This window comes from Podarcis melisellensis (assembly GCF_964234715.1).
Source record: "Podarcis melisellensis genome assembly, chromosome: 10".
Lineage (NCBI taxonomy): Eukaryota > Metazoa > Chordata > Lepidosauria > Squamata > Lacertidae > Podarcis > Podarcis melisellensis.
Window position 1 is genome coordinate 49,687,991 of NC_138542.1, and position 26,454 is coordinate 49,714,444.

The 26,454-nt window shown below is 45.3% G+C and overlaps 1 protein-coding gene across 2 annotated transcripts; it reads right to left on the reverse strand.

Moving 5' to 3' along the window:
* Window positions 1-1,417: 1,417 nt before the first annotated feature.
* On the reverse strand, window positions 1,418-24,835 carry ISX (intestine specific homeobox). Of its 2 annotated transcripts, none has more exons than XM_081928808.1 (4): window positions 23,693-24,835; window positions 6,780-6,931; window positions 4,096-4,212; window positions 1,418-3,186 (listed from the first exon to the last, which is right to left on the reverse strand). In XM_081928808.1, the coding sequence occupies exons 1-4, from the start codon at window positions 23,877-23,879 to the stop codon at window positions 2,947-2,949; spliced, it is 696 nt and encodes a 231-aa protein (XP_081784934.1). In that variant the 5' UTR covers window positions 23,880-24,835; the 3' UTR covers window positions 1,418-2,946. The 2 variants fall into 2 exon arrangements, with proteins under 2 accessions (XP_081784934.1, XP_081784935.1); XM_081928809.1 differs by having other exon boundaries at window positions 23,689-23,865.
* Between the last annotated feature and the right edge of the window lie 1,619 nt (window positions 24,836-26,454).

Here is a 26,454-nt window from a genome sequence, read left to right on the forward strand (position 1 = left end):
CTGGGAGCCATTAAAAATAGCCAGGCCATTTCAGCTACTGAAAGTTTTTAAGACCTTTGAAGAATGATAAAGCTTTAGGCTTAGGAGGCTGCGAGTAGCAGTGCCTACATTTAATGATTGAATAAACTTGACACTGATGACATGGCAGAGGCACTGGAAACAATGATGAGAAATGAGATGATAGAAGGCTTGGCAAAACAGAGATGAGGCACAGTCACCGAAGATCCCAAGCAGAAGAGCCCCGTCTAATCAACAGGCTTTGATTCTTTTAATAGATCACTGGGGTAGCTGGAAAGACCGCAACACAAACCCACTTAAATTAGCATTCCTGAGGACCGTGCCCAGGGCTTCTAGCCAGCATTTCATTGCCATTGTTGCTATTCCATGGGGGCAGGGAACATTTTCTCCTTGAAATTTTTATGAAAACAAGAACCAGAGCGATAAATTCTTTGCAACTTTTCAGAGGTGGGAATGTTATTAGAGCTGATAAAAAATCTATTTGAGTTTCCCTTTAAAGTGTTTAATCTGAAATCCCCTGAAGATTCAACACTGGACTCATATTTGATCATTTAAATGAAAAGAGCCTGCAGGTTGCTCCACTATTTCCCCCTCTCACGAAAAAAAAGTGTGTGTGTGTGCGCGTGCGTGCGCACACACACACAACTATTGAAGAGATGGACTGAAATATGTGGAAAGTCTCTTCCTGCACTTTACATCTGGGGAGGCATCAAGAGGCCTCTCAGTCTTTGGAGACTATCCTGCATGCTGGGGGGACACAATTCTGAACCACCTCAAATTCTGCAACCAAAATCCTCACATTTTGCATTCAGAATACATGACTGAAATCTGGACAGTCTGCATAGATTTCTTTAACCACACTCATTTCATTTATCCCTGTTGCAGAATCTGAGTGCTTTTAAGAGACTGGAAGCTCTTTGTGTGTGGGTCAGACATTATTATGTTGCTAGACCTAGTCCCAAATCCAAGTTCTCATGAATATTTTGCTACAAAAATCAGAAAGAGTATTTTGTAAAATGTGCTTCATGTAATATGAGATAATAAAGTACAGCAATTTTAATCAAAATCTGAGAGGTAGTTAATCTGAGTAGTTAGTTAATATTATTTTTTAAATTACGGTGATCCATTGCTGAACAACCCTATTGAAGAAGATAACAGTAGTTACCCAATCCTCATTTCTGGTTGTAAAGGGGCGCCCATATAAGTTCAAACGTATTCCTATTTCTGTAAATTACATCGAGTGCTTCTCATGCTATTAGCCTGTGGTATTTGTGCCACCTGGGGAACCTCACTTTTGTGTACCTGGCCTGATTGACATGGGGCAGCTTTCTATTTTCCTGTAAAAGCACACAGGAATTCTGGGAGAATTCAAAATCGCTCTGCCTCCAACATGGCTCCTTCTGGTTTTGTTCTTTGGTGGTTCACTGATCCTCAGCACTGGAGAAACCCCAACAACACAAAAAGCCATTTCCTTGTATAAAGATTTTAATCATTTAAAGACACTCCTTAATGTAACAGGGCAAGACATCCAGTATTTCATCCAATATAATTCTGTCTCCCCCTCCATCTATTAATCTCTCTCCCCCTCCATCTATTAATCTATAAGCTATTATTTCAGGTTCAAAATACAATAAAGCAAACACCCTCATCCGTCACTTCACAGAAATAAGGTTATTCAAAAGCTACCTTGGTGTTTTTATCCCTTTTCTTGAATGTACATTTTACCCCACCAAGCACAACTAACGCAAAGTGTGCAAGGCAAGGCAAGGAATCCAACAGCCTTATCCTTTTGATCAGCCTTTCTCAACCTTGGGTCCCCAGATGTTGTTGAACTACAACTCCCATCATCCCTAGCTAGCAAGGCCAGAGCTCAGGGATGATTGGAGTTATAGTCCAACAACATCTGGGGACCCAAGTTTGAGAAACACTGCTTTAGACTGTCCAGTTTGATCAACAGAATAATAGCGCTTTTCCCAAAGAGGGAAGGTGATTCCACTCCTTCAGCACTGACCAATAAAATCTCATCATCCCAGGCCACTTTTGCAACAGTGTTATCCATCAGTTTTAGGGCTGTGTAAAGCCTCAACTCTCCAACAGACATTGCAATGCATTTTCCATTTGGTATATTAACCCCACACCTAGAAAGTGATATTTTTTTCAAGCAGAGTCCTTCAATGGAGGAAGTGTTGGCTTTCTTCTATAATTGCTTCTCATTTAGGTCAAGCAGCATTCATTCTTCAAGGTCAACGAGAAGCATTTTAGCTTTGTATTAAGCTGAATTCTCCTCCAGCAATTATCGGTATTACATTTGCATCTCTCCATTCTTCTGTGGAGCTCCAGGTGACGCATATGGTTTCTCCCTCTTTCATCCTCACCGGTGTGAAGTAGGTGAGGCTGAGAGATGGGGAAGGGTTGCAACTCAGCAGTGGACCATTTTTCTTGCATGCAGAACAAGAGTGCCAACTTGAATAAAAGATTGGACGGGCCCAGGTAAGCCCCACCTAATTGATCACAAGATGTGGCACACACACACCATTTGAATGCTAAAGCCCATCAACTTTGGGGACCCTGGTCCCCTCGAATATTTTATGGGAGGGGCGAAGGGGCCTCAACCCCTAGGAGTTGGTTCCTATGATGCAGAAGGTCCCATGTTCAGTTTCTGGCATCTCCCGGCAGGTCTGAGGGGGACTTCTCTTTGAAACCCTAGAGAGCCACTGCCTGTCAGTGTAATAGTAAGCTAGGTGGACTTTGAGTCTGTAAAAAGCAACTACCTATGTTCTTCTAGCAATCAATTCAAGACCACTTAGCCACTTTTGTGGCCACTTGGGGATCTGAATCCAGCAGGTTTCCCTGGTGTAAGTCCACCGCAACAGGCTAGTTCAATGATGATGCTACAAAGCACAGTAGCTCTTCCTTCTTCATCCTCTTCTATGTGAAATTGCCACCAATATGCCTCCATGCTGGTTTCAAGGACAGAGGTGGGAGGCTGTACTGAGGGAGGTAGTCAAAGAGTAGATAAGGCTTTGAGAACATCATTGGATCTGTGCGCAGCAGGGCACAGGGCATCATGTCTGGTAACCAAGAAGAGGAGGAATGCTCTTGGATTGATGAGTACTGCCATGCATGGGGGCCTATGTCACAACGGCTGCATGGCACTCGGCAGAGATCCTGTCATAAGACAGATAGAAAGAGAATCTTAGGCGCACTAATGCAGGCTTTTAGCCGGGTGCAATTTATGAGCAACACACGACTTGCCTTATCAATTCCCTTCAGTGTTTAGCAATAAAAAAGCAACAAAGTTTCAGAGAGTACCTCTAAATGGAGTCCTTAAAATATAGTGACAGGCAATCAGTAAGGGAGAAAAGAAATCATTTTGTTCCAGTGATTGCGAGGGTTTGTGTGGGCGGAGGAAGGGACAGAAATATTGTTTGCCAACCAAATAACTCTTTCAGGCTGCAGCCCTGTACAGGAGCTCAGTGGGACTTACTTCTGAGTAGACAATAATAGAATTGTGCTGTTCTAGCCTTTGCAGAACATGTAAATCCAGGGTTTAGAACGTGTTGGGATTAGAATAGAAAGAGCAGTTGTGTAGAGATGAAGTTTTGAAGTAATCAAAACCATGGTTTGCAAACACAGCTCAGACTATTGTTTCAGTTTCTGGTTTCTATTAGCCATGGTCTGCAGACATTAAACTCTGAGCTCCATAGAGATGGGGTTGGAGGGTGGAGAAAGGAATGTATTTTTTTGAGGTTTGTAGGCCAGAATGGATAACAAGGTCTGAGTTTATGGTATTTTAGTGCTGCTTGCTAAAACATGTGCTAGATTCTTGGATGCCTCTCTGTGCAAGGCTATTACTGTTAAGCCTATTTGTGCTTTTACAAAAACACCCACAAAGGCTATGCAAAACTATGACAAGTAGTGCCTAACCCAAAATTGTTAATCAGAAGCATTTCAGGGTGTTTATTACCTGCTTCTTCAAGGTTCAGTATTTGTTCTTAATTAGTACAATTTATATGTACAAAAAGTCTCACTTTAACAAGGCTGGTCCTCCCTTTACAGATGGTCATTTATACTCACTACTGTCTCTGCCTTTGGAGCTGGGATAAAATCAACCTCAGTTAGATGCTGAAGACCACAAAAATTGCCAAATCTTTCATGCTTCCTCCACTTTGCCCGCTGATTCTGAAACCAGATCTATGTGTGGGGGAAGAGAAAAAATGAAATCAACCAAAAATATATTAGAAGAAATAAATGTGCCCACAACTGAGAATTGTTTATGGTAAAATATAGGAACGAAATGGATTTTAATTTGAACACCTGTAGTCACCATGGTGGCTCTCCCCATTGAAAGTGATATCTGTTAAAAAACTTAACATGAAAAGGGAATGGGCAACCTATAAAGAGCTGTTAACTGAAGTTGAAAATCAACTGAAACAGAAAAAAAATTGATGATAAAAGTGCATATTAATGGACTGGTTACAATATCACTAACTAAGTGATATATTTAGGAATGACAAGGGGATGGATTTCAAGGTTCAAAAAAGATCTACTGGAAAACAATGATAAATTATTATCAAAAATGTAGAAACTACTGTTAGAATGGGATACTAAGGATGAATAAGTCAAATTAGTAATGATACACTGGGCAAAAGATATTGGGTATAATATACAACTTAAACCATGGGAAAAGTTGTGGAAGGAGGAGTTAAAATTCACGGGTTGTTGTACGCTGAAATAAAACTATATGAAAATGATGTACCGTTGGTATTTGACTCCTATAAGACTAGCAAAATTGTATAAAAAACACTTCCAACTTATGCTGGAAGTGTAAGGGAAAAGAAGGCACATGTGGTGGACATGCAAAATAGCAAAAGAATTCTGGGAAATGATATATATTGAATTGAAAAAAAAATGTTTAAGACAACCTTTGTCAAAAAACCAGAAGCTTTCTTATTGGGAATAATAGGAGATGAAATACCAAAGGACTTGAAAAGACTGTTTATGTATGCGATGACAGCCACAAGAATGCTTTTCGCCCAGAAATGGAAGGAAGAGAAAGTCCCAACCAAGAAGAATGGATAAGCAAGATGATGGACTATGCTGAAATGACAAAAATGACTATGAAGATCGGACACCAAGATGATTGTTATAACACTTACAATGTAATAAGACCAAAGTTAAAAATGGATACAAAAACGGATCTGAAAAATATGATTAGATGCAATAGACAGAACAGATAAATATTGGAAATGGGGGTGGGGGGAAGTCCAGGGATTCAAGTAATCTCAGATGCACAAAAATTGAAAATCATTTAAATGTATAAGAACATTGTTAAAAAACAAAATATTTTAAAAGGAAAGAAATTAATTTGAACACCTGTGGAATTACAAATGGTGAAGACTGCTGGAAGGACTCGTGAGGAACCCAAATTTAGGTGGATTTGTAGCTGGTTGATTGACTAGCTGAGATTTCTGCATTGTAGGTGGTTGGGGTAGATGATCTTCGAGGTCCCTTCCAACTCTACAATTTATTTATTCTATGATTCTGTGACATCTTATGAAAATTCAACCCTGCAGATTCACTGAGACCAAGATGCAAATAACATTTTTGAGGTTTCATTCTTTTGATTGGCAATGAGCTGAGAATAAGTGTAGACTTCTTGACAATGAATATATGCACATGATATTCACATCTGAAGGCTCTCTATCCCCCCCCCCCACAAACTATGAAACCCTTGTGTAGGGGGGGGGGAGCCTTGCCTGTGAAATGGCTCTTAGATATGATCATTTAAACAAGATGGAGAGATGTGTCTTCTCATCTAATCTAAGAATTTAAATTCAAAAACAAGTTTCGCTCTTGCTTTGTTGGGGGCTGCGTTGAAGAACTGCCTTGGGAAAATTGGGTTTGGAGTAAGCAATGAACTGTTTGCTGATTTTTACGTGCCATTCTGATAGTGAGCCAAGGTGGGTTTGTTTATCTCTACCTGAAAGTGGGACATGCTGGGGCTACTCTTTACCTTTTATCAAGCACATGGCTTTGCAACTGAATACAAGCTCAAATATAATGAATTCAGCTACAAATGCAGGGCACTGGAGATTGTTTACTGGGAAATCATTTTTAAAAGTTATTTCTCAATAAAACTCACATGGTGATGAGAACAGGGCTTTGCCACTAAAAAGAAGAATCCCGACACAAATGTTTATGGTGCGCAGGTTATAGTCATTAAAATATAACAATCTAGCGTTTCTCAAAGTGAGCAGTCCCACGCACTGGAGGGTGCTAGGATTATCTGGGGGGCACTAAGAGGCAAGGGGGGGGATGCTGCTGGAGGTGTCAATTGATTTTCAAACTTTGAAAAGCTGGTATCACTGGCTCATCCATTTTGTTGAATTACTTAAATAGTTTTGATTGGATTTTGAATAAATACGCAATGAATAGTTACTGTTGTGAATTTTATGGTGTTATTACCTTCCTTAGTCGGTCATGCAAACCACTTTTCTGAATAATGCTTTTTATAGGGGGCACTGGGAGTGAATTGATAGAACCAAGGGGGTGGTGGGAACCACTGATTTAGAGGATCTGAGAACCAACCTAATTAAAACAGATTGCCCGTTCCAATATATCCAGGCACGTGGATTGTAATGAATGGGAGGATTCCATCCTACCCATTTCCTGAGCATATTTACAGCCACACACTTTAGCTTGCTTCAGGCAGCAAAATGTATTGGACCGACCCTGCATCAGAGGGACAAATAATTTACCTGGATCCTGGCTTCTGGAAGATTGATCTTTGCTGCTAGCTGGTTGCGGATGTTAACATCTGGGTAGTGTGTCATGTGGAAGATCCTCTCTAGCTCTTGAAGCTGCTCTGCTGTGAATGTTGTCCTGATCCTTCGTTTCCCTTTCTTTTCGTCTGTACAAACAGAGGAATAGGTATTTTAGGGGATTATCTTTATAAGACAGGGAAGTGTTTGAAGTTGATCTAGGGGGCAGCGACGGAGGAAGCCACTCGGGTGCCTGGGGTGGCACAAGTCACCCATAGAGGCAGGGCACACCGCGGGGCCTTCAGAGTTTGCCTGCCTCCTCCCATTCAGTCGCCCTACAGCTGAGGGGGAGGCAGCTGGTGGACCATTTGGGCAGTGCAGAGCCTGTGCGCACCCAAGCCGCCGCATCTCTTGCTAGGAGAGATGGATGGCTCAGGTATTTTGTCAACCTCGTCAGTGGTGACACCCAGGGTGGCCCGCACCCACTGCACCCCCCTTCCTCCGCTCCTGCTAGGGGGGCACCCTTCTCTGGAAAAGCAACAAACCACTAAATTCTGATTAAGGGGGGGGAAGTGTATGGTTGGTTTCCTTTCTGAGAGGAGAGGGATTTATCCAATTATAGCCCCCCATCATACAGTTGTCCAGCACAAAAGACCCAGGATGTATCTTCCTATAATTTGGCAAACCTTACACCTCCTTGAGGGGCTACTGTGCATACAAATTTTAACCCCTTCTGTCAAAAGGATATTGAATTTCCAGTAGTGGAGGGGTGGGGAACAAAGAAGACCTGAGTCTTCTTAAGCTTAGAGATGTTTATTACACACTTGAAAAGCTGCTCCCAAGCAAAACCAGGCTGATTTACACATTGTCACGGCCACCCAGGACGGGTCCCAGCTCACAAGAGACCTCACTCCGTTGCAGTTTATTTACAGGAAAAGTTTATTGAAGATTTCTGCTTCTCGTACAGTTCAGCATCGTGGCCGTACGTCTGTCACGTTAGACCGCTGAAGTCCCCTCTGACTCCTCCCCTCTTCCACACCAACTTAATAGCCTGGCTCTAGACCACCTCTTCCTCTCCTTTCTTTTCCGCAGGGTCTTCCTGCCCCCCTGGGTTCCCTCTCTCCGTGACTCGCCTGAGGCTGAATCCTCTGCCGCCTCTTCCCCCCTCCTTCTGGCTTTAGGGCCGGGCTCCTCCCCTGAGCTCTCTCCACTTCCGCGCGCCTCTACGTTTGAACTTGGCGCGCGTACGTTGCTGCTGACCTTTCTTTCGACCGCTACACCACCCCTTGTTCTGCTCTCCACCCTTTCCGGCTGAACACCTTGCTCCAACCCCCTTTCTCTGTTCTCTCCTAATCCTGCTCCCTCCGAGAGGCTGACGACTCCACCCCCTTTACTCCGTTCCGGCTGAGACGCCTCTTGCTGCGTCTGTCTTCCACTGGGCTCCTCTCCGCTTCTCCCTTCTCCTCCCTTTTGCTTGATTAAGGTAACCCCCTTTTGAGAATCCTCTGACTCGCTGCTCAGACTCGTGGATTCCCTCAGAATTCCGTCATCTTCTTCCTCATCCTTCTGCCCCTCCTCCCACTCGCTCTCCGTCTCCTCTGTCATCTCCTCCTCTCTCCCAGAAACCCTGACATCCATCCCCCCCTCGAAGCCCCCCCTTCCCCCCTCCCGCTCGCCGGGTGCAGGTTGAGGAAAACGTGGTTCTTCCGGGGTCGGTTCAGGATACAAGTTGTCCACTTCAACGTTCTCCTCTGTCATCTCCGTATATGTGTGTTCGAATTCGGGTTCCCCACCCACAGACCTCACAGTCTCTTCCTCCATCACTGCTTCTCCTGGCGCTGCCTGCCAAGGACCTACCATCCATCTCTGACTCCATGCCTCCCTTGGCTGATCCACCCACCAACAAGGGCCTGTCTCCTCCCCCCCCAGTCTCGGATCCCTGGTCGGGCTTGTTTCGGGCGTATGGCCCTCGGGTGAGGAGAAACCCTCGAACGTGCTGTCTGACAAAGTGGGCGTGAAAAGCCAATCATCAAAATACTCCTCGGGCATGGGCTTGTGCGGAAAAAGCGCATGGAACTCCTCCTTCAACAGGGGTTCGTCCAACGCGTAACCCGGCACCCAGCTATTGGCAGAGGCCGGAGTGCCTTCCCTGGCTAGAAAATATTCAACTCCCTCCTCCCCCCATCTCGAGTCCAGTATCTCTGTGACCTCGTTAAGAGGTTCTGGTCTTGGCGATTCCCCCCCCTCAGGCGCCCTCCTACGTGGCTCTGGGAGTGCTCCTGACTCTTGAAACCTGTGTGGGGTTTTGTAGGGAGTGAGCACCGACCTATGAAAGACCGGGTGCACCCTGGAACCCTCCGGAAGGGCTAGACGAAAAGCCACCGGATTGATCTTAGCCTCAACTTGATATGGCCCTAGCTGCCTGTGTCCTAACTTCTTCTTGGCCAATGACCTGGCCGGCATCGCGTGGGCTGCTAACCACACCCAGTCCCCAATCTGGATGTCCTCTCCCGCCCTCCTGTGCTTATCGGCCTGCACCTTATACGCCTGTTTTGCCAGCTCCAAATGTCTCCGCAGCTCCTCGTGCACCTCTTGCAACTCCGCTGCAAACTGGTCGGCATCTTGAGGCCCCCCCCCTCCTGGTGCCGCAAATCTCGGGAAGGTTCTGGGATGACGGCCATTGTTCGCGAAGAAAGGCGTCACCCCGGTGGATGCGTGTTTCGTGTTGTTGTAGGCGAATTCAGCCATCGGCAGATAGTCCACCCACGCCGCAGGTCTCTGGTTGGCGTAGCACCGCAGGTACTGCTGCATGATCGCGTTGACCCTCTCCGCTTGACCGTTGGTTTGTGGATGTCTCGCCGATGTCAGGTTGATTTTGACGTGCAAGATGCCCAGAAGCTTTCGCCAGAAAGTGGAAACAAACTGGCGCCCCCTGTCGGACAAGACGGACTGCGGAAGTCCATGCACTCTGAAGACGTGATCGATGAAGAGCTTTGCGGTCTGTTCTGCCGTCGCCACCTTGGCACAAGGGATGAAATGCGCCATCTTGGTGAACAAGTCCACCACCACTAACACCGCCGTCTTACCTCTGGAGCTGGGCAGGTCCGTAACAAAGTCCAACGCTACCCTCTCCCACGGTTGCTGCGGTGTCTCCAGCGGTTCTAGCAATCCCGCCTGCTTCTGGTGCACTGGTTTGGACCTCTGGCAGATATCACACCTGGCGACGTAGTCCGCCACCTCTCCTCTCATCTGGGGCCACCAAAAGTCTCTAGCCACCAACTCCATCGTCTTCTCTTTGCCGAAATGGCCTGCACTAGGGGCGTCATGCAATTGTTGCAGAACCTTGGCTCGAAGATCGTCGGTGGGCACGTAAAGGGCACCCTTACGAGTCAAAAGTCCATCTTGCAATTGGAACTCATCGTTGTCTCGCGACCCTCCGCGTAGCTCCTCCATCTTGGACTGTGCAAACTGATCCCTTTGCAACGCGCGTCGCACCGCGTCCAGGTCGACTGCGATGGTAGCGCACGTCCACGCCTGCGGTGCGAAAATGTGCTTTGCTGCGATTGGAGCTGCTTCCTCCAAGTATTGCGGCTTTCGGGACAGCGCGTCTGCAATAACATTGGAGTCTCCTGGGATGTATTCTATTTTGAAGTCGAAATCCGCAAAGAACTCCGCCCAGCGCATGTGTCGCTGGGTCTGTAACTTAGCCGTCCGCCAATACTCTAAGTTCTTGTGATCCGTGCGGACTTGCACCGTGTGCTTGGCTCCTATTAAGAAGTGTCGCCACGCTTTGAAAGCTGCATGAATGGCCAACAACTCCCTGTCCCATATGGTATAATTGCGCTCCGTCTTGCTGAGCTTCCGGGAGTAGAACGCACCCGGTCTCCAGTTGCCTTGTGAATCCTCTTGCAAAAGAACGGCCCCAACCGCTCTGTCTGACGCATCGGTCTCTACCCGCATGGGTCTGCCGGGATTCACGTGGAGCAGCTGCTCTTCGGAGGCGAAAAGACCTTTAAGCGTCCGGAAGGACCGCTCCGCTTGTTCGGTCCAGACGAACTTCTTCTTCTTGGAACTGAGGGTGTCAGTGATAGCCGCCGTCGCGTTCGCAAAACCTTTAATAAACTTGCGGTAAAAATTGGCAAAGCCGATGAACCTCTGGACCTCTTTCCGATTTCGAGGGCTTTTCCAGTCCAACAGCGCTTGAACCTTAGCCCTGTCCATGGCCAGTCCCTCGTCGGACAACTTGTAGCCAAGGAAATCAACCTCTCTGACATCAAACTGGCATTTTTCCAACTTGGCGTACAGCCTGTGGTCCTTCAGCCTCTGCAGGACCTCCCTCACGTCCTTATCGTGATCCTCCGGCGATTCCGAGAAAATCAGGATATCGTCGAGAAAGCAGACACACTTCTTGTAGAGGAGACCTGCTAGCACGTGGTGCATAAATGCTTGAAAAACGTGGCTGCCATTTTGGAGACCGAAAGGCATGACTCTGTATTCGTATGTGCCCAGAGGGGTGAACATGGCGGTCTTCCACTCATCTCCTTTCCGGATGCGGATGAGATTGTAAGCTCCACGTAGGTCCAGCTTGGTGAAAATCTTGCCCCTCCTGACGGTCGCTAAAAGGTCGTCAATCTTGGGCATGGGGAAAGCTTTGGGCTTAGTCAAGCTGTTTATGAACCTGTAATCCACTATAAGCCTTTTTTGGGGCGTGTTTTTCTTCTTCACAAAGAACACAGGGCTGCCACCCGCTGCTTTAGATTCCTGGATGAAACCTCGCTTGAGGTTATGGTCTATGAACTCCCGAAGCTCTTGCATCTCGTCTTCCGACATGGAGTACAGCTTGGCAGCAGGCAGTTGCGCCCCTGGCACTAAATCAATCGCGCAGTCGTAAGGTCTGTGAGGCGGCAACTTGTCAGCTTCCTTCTCACAGAAAACCTCCAAGAAGTCCTGGTACTTGTGAGGCACTGTTTGCACCATACCCAGATGCAACTGCTGCTCGGCTTCTCCTCCCTGATCGGTCTGAAAGCAATGCTGAGCACAATACGATGAACAAAAGGTGATCTGCCGCTGGTACCACGCAACCGCGGGACTGTGCCTCTCCAGCCAACTCATGCCTAACACGATGGGTGTGTCCGATAAGTGGGTGACATTGAAACTAATAAGTTCTCGATGGTTGCCAATCTGCATCATCATGGGAGGGGTTTGCTGCACCACTTGCCCCCCCAGCAACTTCCTGCCGTCTACCGTGACCACGTTTAGAGGCGTCGTTGCAGGCAGGAGCGCCATGTTGTGCTGCTTAACGAACTGCAGTCCCACGAAGTCGGCGTTGCTTCCCGAATCGATCGTTATTGGAACCTCGAGGAGTCTCCCATCAGGCAACTGGAGTGTTGCTGTGAGCAGAACTGCCGGTCTGGGAGGCAAAGGGTCCACGCTCTGCAGTGATGCTGGGGGCTTGTCTACAGATCCGCCTGGCTGAGCCCCAGTAGCTCTGCTTCCAGCCAGGCACTGTCGTTTCCCTGAAGCTGCTCCCCTGGTTGCACCTCTGCTGTTACAGTTGCCAGTGCTGCAGTGTGCTTCTGGAGCCTCTGGGGGCACTCTTTCGCCATATGGTGCGCACTGTCACAGATGTAACACTTCCTGGTTCCTCTAGGAGGCTTCGCTTTGGCTGCACCAGGGACAGGGCTCTGGGATGGCTTCTGAGCCCTAGCACCACCAATCTCCATTGGCTCCTCGCTGTCCTTCCCCATTGGCGAGGGGTGCGCACGGCTGAAATCCCTGTGCACAAAAGGGAGAGTCCTCGCTTGCGCACGCGCTTGGGGCCCGTCCTCCTCGTGCCACGGACGTCCCTCATGTCGAATTCCAATAGCTAAAGCCCGTTGCACCACGTCTTCTAGGGTCTGGGGTCTGTCCCCCCTAGCGATCTCATCCTTGATGGGGGGGCTCAATCCCTCCCAAAAAAGATCTCTGACCGGCTTACTGTCCTTTGGCCAATCTAAGGCGGTGAGCAATGCAAAAAATTTAGAGTGGTATTGGCGCACAGTCGCTTTCCCCTGCCTCAGCCCGTGCATTTGACGGCGCGCAATGTCCACATCCACAGAGGATTGAAAACAAGAATCCATCGCTTTGATGAACGCAGTTGAATTGCGACGGGCCGGTCCATCTTCGCGCCACAGATTGCGTAGCCAAGCCCTGGCCTCCCCATGCAGGTGCGAAACAATGAACCCCACTTTCTCCTCCTCATCTTTAAAATCGTGACGGAGTAAATGCAGTGCATATACGACGTCCGCTCTGAAATTGGGATAGTCTTGCAAGTTGCCATTAAAATGCGGAACCAGGGCACCCCCCCTCCGTCCAAGCGCAATGCCCTCCGCTCTGGAACCTGGGGCCCCCGCCCTGTCCGCGTGTTCCCACCTTGCCTGCAAATCCTGGCACGTCTTCTCCAAGTCGTCATTCTTCTTCTGCGAAGCAATGACTGCCGATGTGAGAGCGGTAACCTGATCCCGCAGTGCAACCAGCTGCTCCTCAGCGCTCATGGCTGCTCCCGTTCGTGAGCTTCGCAAAAAAAATTTTTTGCTTTATGAGAGGGGACTTACTGTCACGGCCACCCAGGACGGGTCCCAGCTCACAAGAGACCTCACTCCGTTGCAGTTTATTTACAGGAAAAGTTTATTGAAGATTTCTGCTTCTCGTACAGTTCAGCATCGTGGCCGTACGTCTGTCACGTTAGACCGCTGAAGTCCCCTCTGACTCCTCCCCTCTTCCACACCAACTTAATAGCCTGGCTCTAGACCACCTCTTCCTCTCCTTTCTTTTCCGCAGGGTCTTCCTGCCCCCCAGGGTTCCCTCTCTCCGTGACTCGCCTGAGGCTGAATCCTCTGCCGCCTCTTCCCCCCTCCTTCTGGCTTTAGGGCCGGGCTCCTCCCCTGAGCTCTCTCCACTTCCGCGCGCCTCTACGTTTGAACTTGGCGCGCGTACGTTGCTGCTGACCTTTCTTTCGACCGCTACACCACCCCTTGTTCTGCTCTCCACCCTTTCCGGCTGAACACCTTGCTCCAACCCCCTTTCTCTGTTCTCTCCTAATCCTGCTCCCTCCGAGAGGCTGACGACTCCACCCCCTTTACTCCGTTCCGGCTGAGACGCCTCTTGCTGCGTCTGTCTTCCACTGGGCTCCTCTCCGCTTCTCCCTTCTCCTCCCTTTTGCTTGATTAAGGTAACCCCCTTTTGAGAATCCTCTGACTCGCTGCTCAGACTCGTGGATTCCCTCAGAATTCCGTCATCTTCTTCCTCATCCTTCTGCCCCTCCTCCCACTCGCTCTCCGTCTCCTCTGTCATCTCCTCCTCTCTCCCAGAAACCCTGACACACATGATCAAATCAAGCCACGTCTTGTGGCTATTACACAATTCTACCAAGCACATCTCATTGCTTTTTTTTTGAAAGATTAAACACATACGCATCTCAAGTAATTCATGTGTCACAACAAATCACAACAGGCTACTGAGGATGGCTAGGCTGAGATATAAAGCCTTGTTTGCAAGTGCTATATGTGAAGGCTTGATTGGGACCAAGTCTACAGCTCCTGTCCATATTGCCCTTTCCACCAACTCTGCCCCTAACAAGGGGGCACTGAGTATAGATGCCTGCAAAGTGGCATCTAATAATGAGCAGTTGCCCACATGTAGGTGGTCAGTCACAGTCTCAACCACATATTAGGCACACTTTTATCACCTATTATGTTTAGCCTCAGTCATCTTATTACTAAACAACACAATCTTATAGCTGTAGCATTACAGCCAGTAGCACATGGTTGGTGGGGGTAACGCTGAAGGGAATATATTCTGAGACGACAATCTTGCAAGCTCAGTTTTCAGTGTGGCTGCAAGTTAGGTAGAAATATAAGCATCCATTGTAACGAATACTGTCATCACAGGCTCATTTCAGAAGGAAGGGTCAGATTGATTGATTGATTGAATGAAGCTTATGTACCAGAAAGTTCCGTCTCAAACCCTTGGACCTTTAAGTAGCGTATCAAAATACAACTCATTAGATGCATCTCTTGAAGTTGCCTCAAGGAGCAAGTGCCAGTCACACTAAGTCTTGTGGACACTATGAGGGCAGTGATCAGAGATAAGCTAACATTTCCTTGGATGTGCATTAAATACAGGAGTCCTGTAAGCTCCAATCTTGTTGAAACAAGTTGTTTCAAAAGAAAGTTCTGTTCAGTTTTTAACAAAAATCTATATGGGCTAGAAACTATAGGGGTCAAGAATGTTTTGCCACTTGAGGCAAAGCAGAAAATGGCACTCTTGCCTGCTCCTCTGCCCCCACTGCTGCTGCCTGAGGTGACTGGAGGCAGCCCAGGAAGGCCAGGACATGCTGGAGGTGGTGGGAGACAAGTGAAGGAGGCGGTGACTGGTATGCTGCTGCCCCCCAGATCTGCCACCCCTCCCAGCTGTCCCCAACCTGAGGTATTCATTCTGATTTGCCTGTATGGTGTTTATAGGTTTCTCCATCAATCAGTCATTTATGCCACATTTTAAAAAATGTGTTAACCCACCACTTTCCTAATCACAAAAGTATTTTTTTATAAAGTAGATCTGATTCACCAGAGTGCTTTGATCTACTTCAGTTGCACAAACCTACATTTCCAGCATGAAGCTGAAGATTTCCCACAGAATACTGGCAGTGGCCATTGTCTGGAGAACAGATTGGCCCTTGAGAGTACATATGTTCACCACCTTGGGTGTCCTACTGCAGATGACCCTAACAGCGGTTCTCAACTTGTGGGTCCCCAGATGTTGTTGGACTACAACTCCCATCTTCCATAGTTAGCGAGGTCAGAGCTCAGGGATGGTGGGAGTTGTAGTCCAACATCATCTGGGGACCCACAGGTTGAGAACTGCTGCTCTAAAAGAACACTGTTGTTGATATTAAGGTAATCTAGGTCTTGCTGCTTCCTGCACTTGGTGTGACAAGCTGTTTACTGATGCGTTGCATATGGACAACAACACACACAGTTTTTGAGTGCCAGTCCTGTTGAGAGCATTTTTTTTCAAAGCTGGAACTCACCAAATTAAAAGAATAAAATAACCTGAGGTCAGCTGTGGACCAACAGAGTCTGAGTAGACTGGCTTTGATTTCAGCTCCAAATGAAATTGCTGCTGATATAGTTACAGTCAGCTAATCAAGAACTCGCCAGTAGGAAAGTGAGATGGTGCATTTTTGATTAAACTTAATAATTCTGTTTATGTTTCAGAGAGAGAGAGAGAGAGAGAGAGAGAGAGAGAGAGAGAGAGAGAGAGATAGATTTGGGTGTGGGAAGAGGAAGGGGAAGAAAGAAGTGGCACGTCTGTGTTAGCATTCACCCCCACAAGGTGAAATTTTCTCTGACTGCAGCTCCGAATATTTGTAAGTGCCTTTGGGATTTCAACTTCGGAGATCCCACAGCAAACAACAGCGCTCAAAATTACAGTCTAATAAAGAATGTGGGAGGAAGATATAAGGCTAGAGAATGTTGAGCGTAACGCCAGATTTACAAATTTGGCTCCAGAATCCCTGGGGAAATAAGACACCATTTCTTTTTTGAAATGTTTCCATATGCAAAAGCTTGGGATGTTCAAATGCATTTTTTAAAAGCTGCAGGGAAGTCATTCAGAATAAAAGCTTAAGTGGTTTAGGAGTGCAGTTCCTTTTTCTGAATGTAGATCCTGAAACCTCTAGCAAAAGTCCCCATGCTTTCATGGAACAAAGAGCAACCTTAGCATGCTGTAGTATTTCAAATAGGCTCATCAGTTCCACACAGATCTTTGGCTGCAGACAGACTGGTATGAAACAAAGTGGTCCCTAAGGTATTTCAGGGTATTTCAGGCCTAGAGACCTCCAGGTCTCTTGGGTCTCTCTCCAGGTCACAATCCTCACTGGTCCTGCTCCATGTCCCTCTCAATTGCTGTTGCTCATTTGCAATGTGTCCTTGAACTGTAATGATGCTTCTTGCTTGCCTAGATAGATGCATGTGTGCAAACCTCTGACTTTTGCATGGCTAGAATATAGTCTACTGTATAGAGGGAAAAGTAACACCCATTTATCTGCTGTCTTTTATCACTGGTCTTCTCTACCACAGGAAGTCTACCATGGCCCTTAGCTTAGAAAAAGGTCCCCCACTTCTGCCCTGCTATGAGTTATCATATATCTATATGGTGTTGCTGATGGTGAGGCCAGTTTTGGTGCTGTCTGCGATGGTGAAGATGACATCAGCTTTGCTTCTTCAAAAAGATGATCCTAATCATGGCCACTGGTGTCTGAATGGTGTGGCAAGGCTTTTTAAAGTGTTGGCCCTTCCGTGAAAGTACAGGTCAGCCAGTTCATTAAAAATATAAAAAAATGATGTAACCATGCTGTGCTTCAGTGAAGCAAACCAAATTTGCTTGTATACATAAGGAGATATGTCTGCTCTGGGGCTTCTCCTCCAAGCTAAAGAGCTTGCTTTCCAATTTAAGAAAGCATGTGGAGAGACGACGAGGCGGGAGTATGGTGCTGTGGCTAATTTTTTTTATTAAAGGAGCTTCTCACCCCTTATTAAAAGGGACTAGTGTAGTCAGGGAGAATGGTTCTAATTGGGTACATACAAATTGCTCAGGGTACAGCCTTCTGCTACTGAAGCATAGCATTTAGCATCCTGCTGCTATCTGTTGAGGCATTGCAAAAATAGAGCAGCAGGATGCTGGGACATTTAAAGGCTCCATTTCATTTCTTTCAGCTCAAAACTTTCAGACAAAAAGCTGCCTTTACCCAGACACCAATCATAGATTGCTTAATTATTGGAGAGGAGGGCTGGAACAGAGAGTAAGCAGAAGGCCCCAGGCACTAAGAGCAGAGAATCATTCAACAAAAACAAATGAAAACAAAAAAACATGAGAAGTGGGAATGGATATTGAGAAGGGTTGGGAGCTCTCTGTCTCTTTCTCCCTCCCTTCCCCAACTCCTCCCTTCCTCATGCAAAGCTATGAAATGCTCACCATGTTTTGTGAAAGTTCCTGTTCAGTGTGCTGAAACCAAATGCAGTGTGGAAGAAGATACCTTTGGAGGCCAAACACACACTGAATTCATTGCCAGCAAGGGTGTGCTGGCAACTGGTATGGTTGGAATGGATTTGCTTCTGGCAAATGTACAGCAACTCTCATCCTGGAAAGGATGGGGGCATTTGTAGAGAGGCTTCTGAGCTTCCCAGTATTTAATAGTTTTGCGTCCTGCCTCCTGCTCCAGACATGACCCCAGAGGTCAGAGGAAGAGAAGGACTTTTATTAAAGCAAAGTATGATATAGTTGCAACAGCAGCAAGAAAAGCTAATTCTGTCCCAGAGCACCTACAAACAGGACGGAGGAGTTAACCAAGCTAGGAACACAACCAGAATTCCAAAGTCCAAGGTTAGGCTAAGAAGTTCAAAACTATATGAGAGCAGTGAAGTTGTCCCAACCAGTTCTCACGGCAACCCAGCAAGCTTTATGGCGACACAAGGGAAAGGAATAGCAAGTTCCTCGCAACTTCCCCTCTCCTTTGGAGCAGTGTTGTGCACTGGGCCAAGTGGGAGAGGCCAATTGAATGGACAGGGATGAAAGTGACAAAGACTAATCCTAGTTGGGGATTTCCGCCCTGAACAAGGGAATCTTGCTCAAGGACTGCACCAAACTTGGGAGCTGTCCCTGGCTCTCCTGAGGATGCAAATATAGCCTTAGAATTCAGGGTTCAGGTCCATTTCACACATCAGATTGCAAAAAATGCATTTCTTTAAAAAATGCAGATTGTTGAGGAAATTGGACAAGCACTACTGAATACATGTGGCATGGGATGGAAATAGACTAATTCAACCTTCCCTAGTTGTTAGGGAGCAAGATTGGGGAAACGATATTGCTCTCATGCCCTGTTGGGAGCTTTGGGCTGTTGTAAGAAACAGAGGGTTGGACTAGGTGAGTCTTTAGTCTGATCCAGCAAGCCCCTTCTTGCATTTAACTAACAGCCTTGTGCCTTGTGCTTGGAAATTCCAAGAAACCAAACAATCAGTGCAGTGCCGAAATTTGTGGTTATTATCAGTACAGTTATGAGAAGTTCATTCCACCATATTGATTCAAGATGGCACCCAACTATATCCAAACATAGAAGAAAACCTGTTCCTTGATCTCAGCAAATGGTATGCAAAATTTGGTTAAAACCAGTGCAGTTTTGAAAAGTCAAGTCTGCTGTCTTGATCAAAATGGTAGCCAACATAAACCTGCTCTTTGATCTCAGATGAAAGCCTGCCCCTTGATCTCAGAAACCATCACACAAAATTTGGTTATCCATAGTGAACAGAAATAGCCCATACAGAGCTTGCCCAGGGCAGAAGTCTTGTGAAACTAAAGTTATAAACTAAAAGATAAAGCTGCTGGTCCCTGACAGGGGGGCCCTGGACAGTTTAGCCCCATGAGGCCTGGGGCTCAGTGTGCCCAGCGGCCCCACACCCTCTGCACAGACCTTTCCAAAATCTACAGCAGATGATACTTGTGTTTTTGAAATAGAATTATAGAATGAAGTTGGATTTATTATAGGTTTCTCTGTCAGACCATTTACAAGCTACCTGTTGCTATCTGTTGTTACTTGTACCTACAAAGCTCTACACATCAATCAGAGGCTCTTGCCTCTTTCAGATCTCTGTCTCAATCAGGTTTCCTGCTCCCTTTCCATTCCTGCAGTGTAATTTTGTCATTACTTCAGTATACCTGGCCTCTGCTCCTTACTGATATAAGATAAAACTCTTGTTAAAACAACAGATAAAAGGCATACCCTCAATTCTTAGCCAAGGAATAATAAAAAAAACACACACCAAGAAATCAAATCCTTGGCCTGCAATGACAAGTTCTTAGATCAGTTTGGGAAAAGACCAATAAAACCACAAAAGATGTTAGAGAGGAAATGGTCAACAATGTTATTAATTTGTAAAATAGTCCCATAACCCAGTATCTATTAGCAGAAGCCCTACAGCTGTGATCATAAGTTTACCGAACAGCCTTATAAAATGTGACCTGCATATGTGAAATCCCAGGAAATGCACACTGCTTGGGTTATAGAGGCTGATCTGAGGGGAATTGGCAAGTCAGAGAAAATGTAAGAAGAGTCCTGCTGCATCAGGCCAAGGCTGCATCTAGACAATTGTCCTGTTTTCACAGTGGACAACCAGAGCCTTATGGAAAGCCTACAAACAGGACTTGAGTACAGTCTAACTCAGTGGTAAGGTATTGGATAGGAGTCCGAGAGCCAAGCTAATCATTACAGTGTTACTTTTTAAAATTTATTTAATGTGCACTTAAAAAAATACAGCCACAGGTTCAGATTGCAGTTAGGTCTAGGGTGGCAAGGGCTGGGGAGGAATGTTGAATAGCAGCCATGTTGGGCAGTTAGGTTTGGGAAGGCAGGAGTTCAGGAGATAAAACTGAACTCTTTCCCTCCTTGCTGTGGTCCCAATGAAAATAACCCACCTCCTGCAAATCTCTCATTTTATCCAAATATAATACATTTCACCATAGTGGGGAAAACACCAGGTGACCAATGTGTGCCTGCTCAGTCTGCTGACCAGGTGTTGTTTACTGCGGATGGGTAACTTCAAAGTTCCTTTTTATGATTTCTTTAAATCAGACTTGAACTGGACAGCCCCTCAACAGAGGACACCTTCAAAAATAGAGGACTGTCCTCTGAAAAGTAGGTTGCATGACCACTCTGCAGCTCAGTGGTACAGCATATGTTTTACATGGAAAAAGCTCCAGGTTCAATCCCTGGTATCTCCAGGCAGGACAGACTCATGTCTCCGTTTCCTGATGACAATACTGAGCTAGACAGAGCAAGGGTCTAACTTGGTACAAGACAGCTCCATATGCCAGTTTCCAGCTTCTGATCAGATTGGAACCAGTGCTAACAATTTGTGTCTGGCTAGTGATAGATATTTTTACCACTGCCCTGCCTTGAGATAGTTTTCCTCAGGATGGAAATTCTGTAGATTCTGAACTACCCAGTAACGCTGCCACATTCACAAACTGAGGAAATAAGCCTAGAACCCCTACTTCCATGTGATGATAGGCCTGATGGACTTGAACAGGAGGCCTGCTAGACAAAAGGAAGAAGCGGTGACCCTAAATTGGCCTTCTCCAACCTGGTGACCTCCAGATGTTTTCAGCTACAACTCCCATCATCCCCAGTCAGCACTGTCCTAAGAAATCAGGGCTAAAAATGTACTCCGAAAAGCTCTTGCAATGGGTCCTAGTTTTCCATCTGACCCTTCTGACTGACAATACTAAGATCCCAGTCTCTTCAGCTCCTTTCTAGTCCCATATTTGCATAAGCTTTTAAAACACGAGTAGGAAAATGTTAACTTTCTCTGCACCCTTTAGAATATTCTCTTTGAGGAAAAAGGAAAGTGGAGCAGGTGAAACGCAGAATGTTGGGCTGGGGGAGGTCTTTGGAGCCAGGATGACATTTTACTTTGGTAAATGTAGCATTTGACTTCCAGAAATTGTGACATTTTAGCCTGGCGCAGGCTGAGAGAAATGTTACTAATCGGGAGAGAAATGGCTTTGAGGTTTGTTTCAAATTGCCTTGGCTTCAGCCTTTGCAGCAAGATGTAAGATAGGATGGTTGAATTCACTTCTGGAAGCCTTAGTTCAAAGTAATGACTGAAAAGTCAGACTGAAAGCCAGATGCAAATTTGGGAGCCTAGGAAAAAAAATGATACAATAGATCTTTTGTTACTGCAGTACTATTTGAAGAAGATTTCTGCTTCATGCAACTCTGCTGAAACTGCTCTCAGGCCATTAGCTGCAAAGGTGATGGTGGAAAGGAAATACACCAGTTAGCTCTGCTATGGAAGCGATGACTCCACATGTGGGAGAAGGCCCAGGCTTGACTGAATGAGATTTCCCCCTAATGCATTTTTGGACAGTTATTATTATATTTATTAAATCTGTATACTGCCCTAAACCCGCAGGTCTCAGGGCGGTCTACAGGGGGAATTCAATTCAGTCAGCATTTGAAGCCAAATCTATCAATTTCATACTTTCTGAAACAATTTGGGAAGCGAAATATAGCCATCATTTGAAATTCATGCTTATCCGAATTCTGCAATGTAGTTTTCCAACCTATTGGTCAACCAATGTTTACAAAAATGCTTATATTAGGAAAAAGTGCATAAAATATGAACACAGCACTGAAAAGAATGTACAAAGTGAATTACATGAGAAAAAGTCACACTAAAATTCCGATAATGTTCATGAGGATTTTATAATAAAAAACACACCAGAAATCGCTGCAGAAATGTGGAAAGCTGAAGTTAATATTAGACAAATGAGAAATTTAGAGAATGGAACTTGATAGCTCATTCCATCCCTACTTGGAAGTGTAGGAAATCCCTGATCTGCCTTAAGGCACCTTGTTAACTGCGCAGTGGCGTAGCGTGGGTTGTCAGCACCCGGGGCAAGGCAAGTAATTTGTGCCCACTAACCCGTGGATTTGCACCCCTAACTCCCAGATGTTGTGCCCGGTGCGGCCGGCCCCCCCTGCACCCCCCCATGCTACACCACTGTAACTGTGTGATCTGACTTGGAAGCACACTAACTTTCCCTGAATCAATCTGATTCACTTCATAATTTGGGCTGCATGGAATCAGCGAACACCCTTAATAAATGGTGGGAAATCGCAATTGTTGGTGGGTCTCCACCACAGTGGTGGACCTTGGGGTCTCGAATTTCAATGGCGCCCTATTCAAAGCCAAAATTTGGTGCCCCCTGCCTCTCTCTCTTCATTATAAATCATAGTTGTGGTGTCTCCTGAGGCATCTCCGAGGCTCTGCACTCCGTGGATCCGAACTGGTTGCATGCCCCTAAATCTGTTTCTGTCTGCTACATGCATAAACTGCGTAAAACAGATATTTCCTTTTGTTATAGGATATCATGTACGTGTTTTGTGCATGCCCTTTTTCTCAACACGGAAGTAAGTTTTTTTGCAGCAAAATCATCTCGTTTGGAAAAAACAGTTCTAGATTAATTTTGCCATAGATCATAGAAGGATTTGATGTTTAATGTTTTATTGTTTTTATATATGTTGGAAGCCACCCAGAAGTAAACATTCACAACACTAGAAATCACCTCAGGTCTTCCAGTCTTAGTTGCTAATTACAGTGTTTTCACACTGCACAGCCCTTCCTAAAGAATTAGCAGTTGCTTGTCTTCGTGTATGTTAGCACAGGGCCTTTTCACTTCCAAGCATCTCATCTTTTTGAAATCTCAGGCTGACAGTTTTGCAATTTTCATATGGAACAAAGTGGCTTGAAATTTCAAATTTCAATTCATTTCATAGGGTCGGGATGTGATGTCAGGACACCCCTCCCCCGCTCCATTCTTTCCCGTTTCATCTGCACTTGCACATATATTGTAGGGTTGCCAGATCAAATATTTAACAAAAAGACCAAAATTTTGGCTTCGTTGTACGAAGTTTGTCAAAGTTCTCAAGTACAAGGGATGTCATCAATGCATTTTCATGTTGGGAAAAGCTGCACCTGTTGAACCTCTGCCAAGCGCACTTCTGTTAAAGGTGCAACATCGCAGCAGCCCTAGCCAGGCCAACCTATTGCAGTGTTTTGCCGACTGGAGAACACATTTGAATTCCACCCCTCCATCATCTTGCCCAAAGGGTTATACGCTGGTATCATAAATAAAGTAATTTTGAATGCGAAGATATTAAGCATGATGATATTAAGTCATGAAATAAATTGTGGCTGGTGGCTGTCTTAAGCAATCAAACTTTGGAGTCATGCAAGGGCATAAGAGGATCAAGGGCATAAGAGGATCAAGGCTCATATAAGTTTCATAAACTAGAAGCAGCGGTACTTACTTACCCTTAGCCGTTTCTGAAATTGGCTCTGTTCTGAGGATTTGAGCATCCTCAGCATGGTTATTGCAGATCGTCGTTGTGCGTAAGCAGACCTCCCTGGATTTTCTTTTTAAGATCTCTTCAATAGAAAAATGTAGGATGGGCCTCTCCCCGTTATCACGTTCCTTTGAGTCACTCATCTTTTTTTCCATTATGAAGGTGGAAACGCAGAGTCAAATTTATATATGATGATATGGAGAATATACTGTGTATACCACACTCTTGCTGTTGTTCATTTTATGCAAGGAAAAGGCAAATAAATGTTGATTTCTCTCTCCTTGCTGACACCTACTCAGACTAATTCAAAAAATGGGAGGAGGAATGAAGCCCACTTTCTCTTTTGGATCCCTGAAGTCTGCTACAATATTTAGGAAAAAAATTGAGTCAGAAGTAACAGCATGACAACCAAATAGAAGCAGTGTGTGCAGCCCCACCCCTATCAAAACAACACCCCCACATTTAAATTTCTAAGCCTCTTCATACATCCACTCTCATTGTAATCCCAAGAGGAGGAGTGTTCTTCTTAACAGTTCCAAGATCTTGCTAGAAAGACCCACTAAAGAGAAGCTTAATGTAAGAAAGAATTTAGAAATGATTACTTTCCTTTTTATTCTTTCCAAAGAGATCAACAAACAAGAACCAGCACGTTCTTCTTCGACCAATAGGCGGTATGGTGCTTGAAAAAGCAATTGGAGTAAATATAATTTTCTTCAAGGTTATTTGGGAAGTCTTTGAAAGTCTTGAGCATAAATAAACAAGCTTCTCGGGACCTTCATACTACTTATCCTTTCTGAAATGATTTGGGAATTTTATCTTCTGTCAAGTTTTACAACTGGCAAAAAGTCCCAAAACTGCTGCTTTGCAAAAAGCTCTTGCCAAAATGGCAGTAATGAAAAATAAATATATAAAAAGATTCCTAGAATGCCTGAGCAAATGGAAGAATCATTTCCCCTGCTGTTAATACTTCGACAGATCTTGCTTGAAAAACATCCCAAAGGTTAGAGAATCCTCTCCGTGTAAGCTCCATGAGGAAGAACTTCAGAGGCTCATCTTCCACTCCCACTCCTTTGGATTTCTCTTGTTGTTTTTAACACATTTAAATGAAGTTTTGTACCCCACCTATGAAAGTCAACTCCCTTTTTGGTTGGCTCTTCCCTTTGGTTCCTTTCATTATCTTTATCCCACAATTGTACTGACAGACCATTCTTACTTGTCCAATTACCTGATATCCCATCATATGATTCTTTGTATAGCTTAGGCTGAAATTACTGTGTAACCAAGGTGGCAATAAAACTCACCTGACAAGATGAAAGACTTCTGGCTTTTCCCAAGGGCTGGTAAAGTTAGCTTCCCAGGGACAGTAATTATGGTGGAACACCAGCATGTCAGGCAGAATAAAATGTGTATATTCAATTAATCTAACATCACCATCCCATGCTTTGGGTGGATTTTATTCATAGAGAAGTATGCACAGGTTTTTACCCTGACAATGCAGTCCTGTGCATGTCTATTTATAAGTAAACTGCATTCATTCCAACGAGGCTTAGTCCTGACCTGAATAAGTGGGCATAAGATTTCAGCCTGAATGTACTAATCAAAGTTCTATTCTACAAAGCAAGATAGGCTATTGACTATCTTTCAGACTGATAACTAAAGTAGCACCAATCCTTTATCAGTTCTTTGCAGATAACTTCATTTGGAATTTTATGTTTTAACTAATCTTATAAGCCTCCTCACATAATAGCATAATCTTATGCATGTTTACCCAGAAATAAGTACCTCTGAATTCAATGAGGGCTCCTTACAAGTAAGCGTCTATAGTATTGCAGCCTGGGAGCACAATGAATCACCATCATCATCATCCAAGAAGAAGCAATTTAGGTCAAAAGGCAGGATTTAAATAGTGATAATAAAGCCAGGCAGACCCAAGAATTTGCAGAAGTCCCATTTCGTTGAGATCCTGTTTTATTGCGTATTGCAGTTAATCTGATTCTGTTTATATGGAACAACTCTGCTGTCAAGGTATTTTACAGACCCCTTTGAATGAATGCAGCCATTGTCCCTCACACTGGGTTAACCTACAGGTGAGGGTCACCTGGCACCTTCATTACATATCTGTAGGTGCCAGGCGAAAACATTTTTCTATAACCAGGCCTTTGATTGATTAAACATTCTATGGCTTTCTAAATGTGTTTGGGGAGGGGTTATTGGCTTGGTTTCTTCACAGGATTACTTCACAGAAGCCGGTAATCCTGCCAGCAATCATCTCTCTGTTTAATTAAGGCACTGCTAATTCTCCCCTTCCCTTCTCAGCAGCTCTATTCTCATTAAGAAGAGGCTGCCATGTAGGTGGATGGGGAACAGCAATACCTGCTCCCTGCCATCCAAGAACATATAATCTAACCTTACTTTCCTTTGCAGAAGCTTCTTGCCCTCTCCATTTTTATGATCCATGACCTGTTGTAAAGGCCAAGAATAAGGACTCTTGCAGCCTAAGCCCCGTTGTTGATGCTCTATCAGTGTCTTGTTTGATGTGTATCTCGCTGCCTTTATCTCATTCCCTTGGGAGACAAGGTATCTCATCGCTCTTTAAAAAAAATAAATGGCATTTTAAAAATTGTAAATCAGAATGCAAGCAGAACAAAAAGATAAAGAGGAAAAACTAAGAGGAAAAAACTAGATCCCTCCCTCCTTCACAAGAAAAAAAGAAGCCATCACAATTTTACA

What these genes read in the sequence shown, in the direction of transcription:
- ISX (XM_081928808.1), bottom strand. Translation starts at nt 23,879, where the DNA reads ATGGAAAAAAAGATGAGTGACTCAAAGGAACGTGATAACGGGGAGAGG. An exon ending in TTCCAGAAGCCAGGATCCAG is followed by an intron (nt 4,213 to 6,779) that starts GTAAATTATTTG and finishes CCCCACACATAG; the next exon opens with ATCTGGTTTCAGAATCAGCG. An exon ending in CTCCAAAGGCAGAGACAGTA is followed by an intron (nt 3,187 to 4,095) that starts GTGAGTATAAAT and finishes GTCTTATGACAG; the next exon opens with GATCTCTGCCGAGTGCCATG.